This window comes from Mizuhopecten yessoensis, unplaced genomic scaffold, assembly GCF_002113885.1.
Source record: "Mizuhopecten yessoensis strain PY_sf001 unplaced genomic scaffold, ASM211388v2 scaffold11085, whole genome shotgun sequence".
Classification (NCBI taxonomy): domain Eukaryota; kingdom Metazoa; phylum Mollusca; class Bivalvia; order Pectinida; family Pectinidae; genus Mizuhopecten; species Mizuhopecten yessoensis.
In genome coordinates this window covers 111,739-123,825 of record NW_018408872.1, presented here as the reverse complement: position 1 = coordinate 123,825, position 12,087 = coordinate 111,739, and the positions used below count along the sequence as shown (strand labels likewise).

The 12,087-nt window shown below is 34.2% G+C and overlaps 1 protein-coding gene across 1 annotated transcript in view; it reads left to right on the top strand.

Annotated features, from left to right (window-relative positions):
- The first annotated feature begins 1,094 nt into the window (after positions 1–1,094).
- Positions 1,095–12,087, top strand: part of LOC110465522 (protein disulfide-isomerase A5-like) — a 32,996-nt gene continuing 22,003 nt past the window's right edge. The window contains exons 1-7 of the mRNA XM_021521412.1: positions 1,095–1,211; positions 7,009–7,138; positions 7,852–7,939; positions 10,081–10,146; positions 10,751–10,796; positions 11,203–11,295; positions 11,944–12,004. Of these exons, the coding sequence (XP_021377087.1) occupies positions 1,167–1,211; positions 7,009–7,138; positions 7,852–7,939; positions 10,081–10,146; positions 10,751–10,796; positions 11,203–11,295; positions 11,944–12,004 (529 nt within the window). The 5' untranslated portion in view covers positions 1,095–1,166. The remainder of the gene's footprint in view (positions 1,212–7,008; positions 7,139–7,851; positions 7,940–10,080; positions 10,147–10,750; positions 10,797–11,202; positions 11,296–11,943; positions 12,005–12,087) is intronic.

Here is a 12,087-nt window from a genome sequence, read left to right as displayed (position 1 = left end):
CATCCTTTTCTACGTCCAATCGCCTATTCATAACAACATTATCTCTCGGGATGAGATATTTTTTTTAAAGCCGAGTGCTAAACCTCAAAAATATCTCACCCTCTGGTCAGTGATAGATTCTTCTATTAATTCCTGTGATAAACTATANCCCCCCCCCCCCCGACATAAATATCGACATACGTGTACATGCTTAAGAGAAACATGATTTCATTAGATACTCAGTGCCCGTACATGTATTTTGTTCGAGCGCTAGTATCAAATGAAACGATATTTCGGCCATAAATGGAATATACATAAACTTGATTTCATTATAGACTATTTGTCCGTCATTTCATTATATTATTGTTATATACACTCTAATGAAATCTAGTTACTTTAATAACGATTAAGAATGTATGTCTTTTATGGCCGAAAGAAATTCTCGCATTTTGTATGGAAACTATATTTGAATTACTTACCAGTATTACAAGTCCTGTGTTGCCATCTGCTACATCCGTCGCACTGCAACGCATGCTGCCTCGGCCTCACCACAAGGTCACAATATAAGCAGTTTTCGCTCATGATGATTAGGTGCAAAGTGGATCGATCGTTGTTCAATTGATGTAAGTCAATTGAAAGTGATTGTCCAGGAAAATCAATCATATCTATCACAAATTGCGTGAATACATTTGATTGGCGACCTGGAGTTGAGGCGGTGATGAGGTACTCAAGAGTTAATTCTGAGCTACTCAGCTATAACAACAGTGTAAGGCAATTAGAACAAAACAACAACACATGTAAGTAATAAAATAAATCCCTGAATATATTTATTTAAATATAATTGTAGTTATAAATGTATCACATGTATTTAACAAATAGATACATATATAGGGCCGATTTTAACTTGGACCGATTTCACTTGGGTCTAGATATTACCTTGGGCCGTTTTAACCAAATATGTCTTAGCTCTGTTAATATCTTGAAGCAATATCTTTCTTTTCCACTGATAGGCTAGGCGTCTTATCTTTACCTGTACGAACCGGTGCAAAATTTCTCAGGTACTCACCAGCTTGTTGCGTTTCGTTTTTATTCACTAAGTTGCGATCATGTAGCAATCCCATAAATATATTTCCCATGTGTTGTCATTTTTACGTGGCACGTGTGTGTTAGCAGCGAGGATAGCGACGATGATGGACCTACCTTCGCCTCTTTGGACAATGTTTTTGCTGTTGGTGAGTGCAGATCAATCTTGAATACCTAAATGGCTTGTAACTAGTACAAAACCGGTTACTTAGGAAGTTAAAAAAACGAAACGGTGTCTTAGATGTGTTGGGACGACACCCAAAGAATTTTCGGCATCCCTGTGGTAGGCCTAAGGGCCTAGTGTGGTAATCTTCCACATTTTTGTGACCGTTTTCGTGTTTATTTTGACAGTCTTGCTCCTCAATTGAGCACTGTTTGTTTATTGAACAAATTGCATACTTTGATTGGGTATTATGAAAATGTGATATGGGTATGCACTAGTCTTAGTTACGTAGCTATTCGCTTTCACTAGCCGGTGCCGGATGGTCGCCATGTTGCAGTTGCTGTGTCGACAAGAGCACGGGTGACAGATCACATGGAGGCAATCAGGTAGAATGACACCTGAAGGGATCTGTGTTACGTAGCAAAACTCTTAGTCACTTCATGTCTCGCTATAAACATCTGTATCTTTATTCGGTTACAGTGCTATATGTTACAAGGAAGCTGCACACGGAAGACAAATTGTGAGCCCAGAACTAATGTCCAACACTGATATGGATTTAAAACGAAAGTAGGCCTATAGGTCTAACACAAATGACAAGTCTGTTATGTTATTATGAAAATGTAATTAGTCGTATACTAAAATTTACTCAAACTCGTTTAGCATTGTAAGCTTAAGTTAAGTTGTAACAGTTCATAAAAGATTCTGAACGATTCAACAAATAGCATGAATATGCTAAAAAAATGTTATGATTCCCAGTACCCATAATTATCAAACTTCTTGAATGTGGTCCAATGGCCTAACATGATCAGATTGGCAGGCACTTTTTAGCTGTGTATGTCAGCATTAGGGTGTACTGTCATGTGTACACAGAACTGTGTGTTCAACTCTGGTGTATTTACTTGAATAACATGGTTGAGTGATTTCCTGTAAAATATTTACAATATATACAGTAAACACCCACAATAGTACGAGGAATATGTGGTATGAGTTATCTGAGGTTGGTCCTATAGATCGTCAAGTATTTTTCTATCAAATCTTGAGTGATAATTATTGATCATATGTACGTGTTGCAAAACAGTACACATGCTATTATGTAAAGATACTACTGTTAATTCTGTAATTACCCAACGTCCTTAACCGACACCTGTTTCAACACACTATAGTGTGATCGATACCGGTAGACTGTAGTCTTAGTCAGAGGCATTTTCGCAGTACAAGTAAATGTGATGCACAGTTAAAAGATCTGTCAGGCGTGACATGTCAAACCTGTTAGACAAATAGATAGGATAAGTACTATGACAATGAAAAGTCGAACGAGCCAAGCAGCTGGAGTTGGCTTCACGACTGATGTACTCAAGTAATTGTAGCTCTAAAATGTACGCATTTTCATGGCAATTCTGTATTCCATCAGACAGTGTTGCTATTCTAGTTTATTTGTACCGATTTCAAATTTCCATCTGACATTGACACAGCGGTTCATAAACGAATATTTTAAATAATTGAACTCATTAAAAATAAATGCATGTTTTTAACTAAATGGACATTTGTTTTCAATCTATTGTTAAAGGGGCTGGTCGGGGAAAAAAATTCAAAATAAATGGGTCCAAATGTGTTCTCTGGCCTTCCAAAAGTTATACCATGGCAATATGATGGTCAAGATCTGCTTGCAATGTCCAATTTTGACCACTGAAAACTTCGGGGAAGCCCTGCGTAAATTTAGCGCAGATCTATTTATAAATGTCACATGATTGTTTCGAAAATGAGGCAGTGAAGATAACAACATAACAACAATAGCACGCCGACTATCAGCCATGTCGAACTAGCGGACAAGACAGCAATGCTATAAGTAAATAATTGTTTTCAAAGGTCATGTAAGATGCAAGTGTAGTATTCCTACCTATATGTTGTTGTTATATATAACGGTATTGATACCTCGTGCCTGTCATGACTTTTGCATGCATCTTTTTCTTTCGCCGCGATGTTTACATTTGGCCTTGTTGATGACGCGCATGCGTTAAAATTTCATCACTGATCTGGGTCATTTGAGAGTTTTAGACTGTCAGGTGACGATTTAGGATTTCTTTAATATAATTATAATTTTTACTCTTAAGGAGTGAATTTCAGCAAAATTTGAATCGGTATATTTCATAAGAAGGTATTTTAAACATGTGTATGCCATTTTAGCAAATATGACATTTTTTCCCCAACCAGACCCTTTAAATATAACTTATTATTGATTAATTAAATATATATGTGACCAATCAAGTGAAACGGTAGGCCTACAGGGCAACACAAGAACAGGTCAGTGTTTTCTTAGCATGATGTCAACACTCCCACTGCAGTCATATTTACTTAATGTGTGATCATTATTTTAATTAATTGACAAGAACAGAGAAGTATGATGAATTTGACTCTTTGTCATTTTATGTCACATGGCTAGCAGCAAAAGTTAATACATTTGGTTATAGGGGCTATAACCAAGAGTTTGTACCCAAGAAATAATTTGAAAGCTCCAAACCAGGAAAGAGAGGACACATGAACACTTGATGTTATATAGTATATAAGCAATTAATTGTATTTGAAATATTATAGTGAAAAAGCATGCATTTGTAGACATTTTTTTCTCTGTCGCTTGTTCATAAGTATGAAAACCTTTACTTAACTTGTTTTTTGTAACAGGAGTTATAAAGTCTTACCATAAATTAAGGTTATATTCTTAGTCTCTTAGAGGATTTCAGTAGAATAATATAAAGCTTAATATAGTAAATATATGGCTAAAGTGGAAATATATTTTAAAATCAATTCATGGGAAAATTAGTCAGGGGATAGTATTAATAGGACTTAGTTCCGGCTAACAGATGGTTTATTATAACATTTTTTTTTTTTATAGAGCTATTAACTTCCTTATTAAAAAAAAAAAATGCTGCATACACATATGCAAATATGTTTAAGTGGCATTTCCAGAACATTTGTTATCTATTTAGGAGATCGCCTAGCATTGTTCACACATATATGCTCAGATGGGACTGTGGTTGCTACTTTTGTTTTGTTAATGTATATATCGTATATATACAAGTTGTATGCTCTTGAGACATTATTTGAAACTATTTGAGCATAAAAAAATCAGGAAAAATCAGGGTTTAAGTCATATATTATATATTATATATATATAAACCCATTCTTAGTGCTGTCTAAATTATTTCTGTGGTAAAGACCCAGGTTCCAAGACCTTTAAACAATGGGCAGAAGATAAATGGTATCAACTATCATATACATTTGTATATATACTACCAATTCTATGTAAGTACAGGAAATGGACTTGAACATGGTGGAAGCCATCCAGACTGGCTGTATAAATCTATGTTCACTTGTTGCTGTCATTTTTTTAGTGATAATTACAATGTAAGAAAACTCACAAAAGCTGACACATTTTCAGTGAAATGAAAATCAATCTGGAATTATTCAGTATGTTAGCGCAAGCTGGCAGGCATTTGTTCCGACATTATTGTATGCTTATTTAAGATTACTGGCCAGTAATATCAATAAAATTGATGAATCAGTGGACCATATTCTAATTTTAGCCATCTGTTACACATGAATTACAATGTAATCCATTTACAGGGGTTACTTAGATTCCATTTGCATCCTTGCTGTTAACATGCAGTAGTTCATAAGACTATAGACATCAATTTATTGAAATAACCTCCTCTTAATTTTGTCTTGGGTTTTACAAGCAGGACTGGGCCAGGTGACAAAGTTTGTTCGAACAACTGTACTTGTTTCTATTGTCGGGACGTTCTGGATTCGAATACCAGTCTGGCCCAAGTAACCTTTATTCTCTTTTCACAAATTGATGCAGGGAAAAAATGTGCATACCCGAGTCCAGCTGGCCTATTAGGTTTCTGCTGTTATATTAGTTAAGGACTACGTACTATATCTAGGGTCATGTACATTGTAAGTCACATAAACATGTACTTTTATATGAGCCTTGTTGAGCACAGCAAGTTTCATAGCATTTCTGTGACCTTCACCTTGGATCTCTGATCATGATAACGATAAGTTAAGTCAACACAGTAATATTCCAGTAAATCATTTTAATACGAGTAAGACTTGAAAGGTTTAAAGCATAAACCTTTTATGGTGAAAACTTAACTTAAATTAAAGCAACAAACAAATAAAACAAGTTGGTCTATTCAAACGTTGGTATACAATGTATATATATATATATAGCACGGTCACCAGAAAAAAGGTTTTCAACTTAATGCCTTTAATTGTAATTTGTAATGACAAATCAAAAGCATTGTTTTTGATAATCATTTCTCGAAATTGTGTATCTGTAGGGAGGGCTGCTAACAAGCAAGTTTTATGCAAATTTTAAGGAGAATTTTTTGAAAGTCTTGTGTATCCATCTTGAAGAAATTTTGACGATACCAGCCGTATTTCTTTCAGCTGTTACCAGAAACAAAAGTGAAAATATTTAATTCATGGATGATTCACACGATCTTTCTACAGTAGTACAGTAATATTTAAGGCAAGGCTTAACAACATGTTACACTCCACCACAGCAGATTATCAAGCTAGTCACATGTGTAACATTGGTAACAAGTCAGGATTTTAAGAGTATTAAATATAGTAGATATGATGCGGTAGTGATAAAAGTCCATTTTATGCTCCTGAAATAAATCCGGCTACAAATGATTTTATTTTCCTTTGGTGACAGCCTGTATTTCAGATCATTCCTGCTGCGATATTTTGTCATTTGTAAATTTATGGGTGCATACACGTGTACCAAACAATTTGTTTTTGAGATATTAAGCAATGAAATAATTTATATATATGATTTATAATAAATAGATACCTTAATGTTTAAGGATAGTTTAAGGATACCAGGTATACGTGCCAAGTTAAACATACAGGTGGTTGGTGTTACAGTTAAATTCTACCAGATGTTAGACATGATGCAATTGTGCATTGTGTTACAGTTAAGAATACATATATAATTCATATCTAGCCATGTTACAGTTACATTTTATATTTCATTTGTGTTGTAGATATCGCCATTGAAAACTTAATTTAGTTGGATTAACTTCTGAATTAATTCAGAATTACCAGTGAGAGCTGTACATGTTAATGGTTATATTCAATATGTGCATCAGTTATTAATCATCATACCTGTAAACATTTTACAAGTTTCTTATAATGTGAATTCTCTTCTTGGAAGAAGATTCTTTTACCCTATAGTATACACATTAACATAACATGAACCCTATATAGTAATTGATTTTGCACTCTTCCTTTTAAAAATAAATTCTCTTGTTTTTTTCCCCATGATTTATTTCTAGTGAGAAATGTGTACAATAATGCTTACATGCTTACATGCTTACCATATATACTAAAAATCCTGTTACATATGAAAGATTGATAGACAGACATAGTATATACTGTACATGAGCAGTTTCTTATACATTGTGACTGAGGATCGGTTGTTAAAATAAAAAACTTAATTTACTTTACAACAATTAAGAAACAAGTTATTTCAACTTTTATTAATCACTCTTGTTGGCCCAGATGTAAGTGCACGGGGGGTCTTATTGTGGGAGGAAACCCAGAGAACCCGGAAGAAAACCCACGTTGTCGGGTAGGTGACCCCTTACCTTTTTACGTCCGTTCGGGGAATCACACCCTGGTCGCCTAGGTGAAAGGCAAGTCCGCTATCCACTGCGGCACCCGACCACCCATTTGCTCTTTATTTGATTCTAATTATAGTGACTTCATCATTTCAGATCCTGGTGCCTACTCATGATGGTGCCAAGAACACAAAAGGAGGTCTCATCACAGAAGTCGATGATCCGAAAGAATTTAAAAAACTTCTCCGCACCAAAACAAACCTCTTAGTTATATTTGCAAAATCAGGTAAAATATATAGAGATTTTTTTTCCACATTTTCATTAATTTTGTGGATGATTTCATCATTTTTTTTTACAAGGAATAATGTTGTTTGATTTATTTAAGTTTAAAAGTTTCAAAGTATGTACATGTACATGCTACTTAATGAAGGTTAGGAGTATTAGCTGTGTAGTGATTAACAGTTCCTGGTAATTATAGATAATACAGTAACAGTGAGTGTAATAATGAACAACCGTACGATATTATAAGTAGTGATATATTGAACTTGGAAAGGTATCTTGTAGATTGTTGTACAGTAATTAATAATGAAATACAGACGAAATTTAATGTTTGCAGTCTAAAGTAATTTCAAATGAAGTAGTCTAGAGATTAAGTAAAATTTGATGTTATTTTATAAGTTATATTTCAGACATTCACAGTAATTAATAATTGAGAAATTATAAAAGAAATTAATAAAGAAGTAGTCAAGAGATTGTTAGTAAAAATAAATAAATCATGTAAGGTGTTTTGTAGAATGTTATATTGTCAACTGTTTACTGTAATTAATAATGAACTGGACAAGATTTAATAACATGGGGTATATTGTCAACTGTTTACTGTAATAAATAAGGTAGTTATCAGAAATTGAATGATTTATTTTTGTGATAGAAGAAGTATGTGAAACTGTTGTGACTGGGGTAATCATTTAGTCTATAACAGGTTTTGATTTTCTATTCCAGAAAAAGCAGTATCCAACTCGATGCCATTGTTCAATGATGTTGCTACGGAGATGAAGGGGAAGGCTACTCTGGCATTTGTAGACTGCAGGTAGGCTGAAACTCTCCATGCTCCCTGAACGTTTTTATGTCGGTCAGAATGAACATAAGTAGAGCTTGTTATACCCCCGCAACGAAGTTAGGGAGGGTATACTGGAATCACCCTGTCTGGATGTCTGTCTGTCGAGCGCAGTAACTTGTCCAGAAAATTCGTCCTTAATTAACAGGTGGATTTCATTGAAACTTTGTATGAATGATCAGTATCTTATGTAGTTTTGTACCAACATTTTAATTTGGGATTTCGACCCTTTTTGATGGAGTTATGCCCCTTTTTGTGAAATACTTGTCCGCGCAACTTCTCTTTTACTAACATGTGGATTTCATTGAAACTTTGCATGAATGATCAGTATCTTACGTAGTTGTGCACCGGCATTTTAATTTAGGATTTCGACCCTTTTTGATGAAGTTATGCCCCTTTGTGCGAAACACTTGATACTTGTGGGAGACTATGGATTGCTTTGCAATGCTTTGCCTTAGTAAGCCTTTAACTTAAAGCTCTGGTTTATATAGCAGTGAGGGTATTAGTTAGCCTTTGGCTTACAGTTCTAGTTTAAAACTGTTTTGGGATTCAATTTCCCACAGCACACTTTGGATTCCCCCTCGTTATTTGACTTGTACAGTGCAGACTGAATATTGTGCTGTTTGTCAACATTAAACAATACAGTCAAAACTAGAGAAAATTATGCATCATATATTTGCCAAAGTGGATATTTTTAGCTTCTTATGTATTCCTGAGCTGTCCAAACTAAACCCATTATCTTGTCAAATGCTGTCAATCATTAAAGAACAATAAGCACTTTTACTTACAAATAAAAAGGTATATCTTACAGCTGCAATGATTTATGTTTCTCTCTCAGATGATGTAAGTAACATCCTTGTAATAACACAGCTAATTTAGACCTATAACCACATACTTAAAAAAGCTTTGCCACATATATAATGTTATCTTTTGTTTAAAAATGATCGAAAAATATTCATAGAGTAGCATTTCTTCATTTTCTTTTGCTCACAAAGAGGAATCAATCATGTAGAGATAATTTAGCATTGTGTACTTTTGAGGATGTTTAATAGCATGTTTTGTAATACAAAAATCAGTATTGGTATTACTGGAATGAAATGGAAAATTTCTCAAAATAAGTAACAATCTTTAATTAGTTTAATTACAGGCTGATGTATACATTTGTAACTGTAACTCGAAGCTTTGTCTGTTCAATGTTTGTATACCTTTATCAAGGATCTATTAATGATCGTCTTCTAGATTTAATTTATTATCCCCCGCTTTCACCGAAATGAGGGATATTAATTTGGGTCTGTCTGTCTGTCTGTCTCCATTGGGCGGAGTTATATAGCCCCTTGAATAATGAAAAACTTCATTATCTGCAGTTTCTGCTTAATAACTCTAGCAAATATTAGCCAAATTCCTTCCAACTTGATGACAATGTTTGTGATCCTCTGTCTTTCCACCCATCTTTGGTTTTCGTGTGATAATTGCTGTAGATACTGTTCATATGTTTCAACCAAATTCTGTATGCACATCCGACTCATGCTAAGTTTGCCAACCGATGTGATTAGTGCATATTTACGAATAATCAATGAGGTAAAGTTTTTTTTTTATTCAAGTTTCAAGCTATAGATTATGTCTCAACAGCACGATACTCACGTGTTTAAACCTAACCTCAATAATGTTAACCTACAGTGTACAATATGTCCTGCAAGCCGGGGATATAAATTCCACGAATTTGCTCGTTTGATATCTGTTTTAAATTTGGATATTGACTAAACTTATATCCATGAATATGAAAGTCCAAACTTGTATAGTTCTGTCTGAGTGTGGGACCTTCAGCATACATAAGGATTTGTGCTTAGCTCCATTTCTATAATTAGATCTTGTATTACGCTCAATCTGATTAAAATTTCATTTGTAACTTCGCTCCATTACTGATACACTCCATTACAATTACTGGAAAAGTACTATACAAGTATTCTGTACTAATGTTGGAGTGTATGATCAGTAGTAGGGCTAAATTACAACACTGTCCTATTTTAATAAGATTGGACTTAAATTCTTTCGAAGAGGTAGCTTGGATATTTGTATATTTTACAGAAATTAATCAGTTTACTTTGATATTTCAGTGAAAGCAAGAAGCTATGTAAGAACCAGAAGGCCTCCCCTAAACCTATGGAACTAAAGCACTTTAAGTGAGTGTGACAGGAACTTTACATTGGAATTGTTTGATTATCATAGCTCAGGCAAGATTACAAGTATATTTTAACTTGTGGAAACAAATTTAAGATTAAGCAAATGGTTCTATAAGTGTTTATTTTAGCCTTACAAATTTATTATTTTGCTATTTGAAAGTAGTTTTCTTGCAGAAATTGTTTATTTGGTTAACATAACTCAGGCTTTTTCATGAAAATGCAGTGTGACTATTAGTTTTGGCCCCAGTTTCCCATATATGTTGAATTATCTCAATAATGCAATACTTTCCCTGTGGAGAAATTTAAGTTAAGGAATAAAAATAAGTTTTGTTTGGTGGAACTGAAGTCTTTAAAGCTATTGAAATATTACAAGTAAACTAGTATTCCGTCTTTTTGTATTGCCGAGTTATCTGTTCTTGAGAGCAGGTATTGATTGTTACGTCATTTGTTTGTGAGATTTACGTCATTATTTTCTGAGAAAACGACGTAATTTTCTCACACAAATCAATAACCCAACAATTAATACCTGCCTACAAGAGAAGATAACTCTGCAATATGCAAAGAGGGAATAGCAGATCTCTTAATATGTGCTTAATTTTTTCAGAGATGGGAGTTTCAACAAAGAATATGACAGAAAAATGGCGAAGAAAGTTAGTATAAATTGGCCAAATGTTGCTCAAAATACCTGTTACAATCAACTTCTCTGCAGTTTCTATAGAAAAATTGTTCTTGAAACCTATGTGTACAGATCTAGAGCTAGATAAACAACTTCTAATGTGGGTTCTTCTGCAAAAGGGGAATTTCGTGTGTTCTATAACTTCAGTGTCCCCCTTTAGCTTATAACATAAGTACCACATACCCATAGCCTGCCATGTGGTCCTGTTTGATCCTCTTATAAGTTTGGGGACAATTGATTGTTTGCAATGATTTGGCTTATTAGAACTAAGTTGTTGTGATTGAAGTTTTATATGCAGTGAAATTTCTAAAAGTTTAAAGAAAATGTTGCTTATCTCCTTGTTATTCGTACCTGGGTTAACATGTGACATATCCATTCAGTCAATGGTAAACTTCCTGTTGGACCCTACTGGAGACATTCCGTGGGAAGAGGAACCTGATGCGGGAGATGTTTTACACCCTGACACCCCTCAGGTAATCTGACTTACGATCTCGGTGATGATATCACAATGCAGTATGAAATCAAACTTCCTTTGATTGGCTATCATCCCTTAGGCCTATAGGTTTGGTTTATCAATCTGCAATATCTATAGTAATTCTATATATCAGGCTTTATAAATACTGGTTATACTAATTGCAATGCTATTACCAAATGATAAGTATTAAGTTACAATTGTTTGTAATTGATAAATAGAATATATGAGAAAGAAATGAGATAGTAGACCACCTTCAGGTATGCATGAAAAACCAAATATCTTAGACTAAGGTTTATCATTACCTTGTATAATCCTGTAATGAGTTCTGACTGCTGAAGAAGCAAACTAATTACTACAAGATAACAGAAATAAATGAAAGTTTGTATTGAATATAATGCTATGAAAGACAATATTTATTCCAGAAATTAACTTAATATGGGGAGTGGAGTGTAGCAGGGAGGTACATTTTTGTTACCCTCACCACCTAGTCCAATCACCTATATATTTATAAGTTCCTCCCCCTACCTAGTTCCCCATCATCACCAACATTCCATATGTTTATGTAATGAATAGCCCTGAGGTAATCTTGTTCCATACATATGGGGAGGTCTTGTACATGTATTTGCTGATGATGTTTCCTTTTCAGAGTTTTAACAAGCTACTGAAGAAAGAAAAGGGTCCAATGTTGGTGATGTTTTATGCTCCGTGTAAGTCTTGGAAGGTCCCAGTAGCTGTGTGTACAGTTTCACAAACCACACATTTTATATGACTTCTCGTATTATAAGAGTTG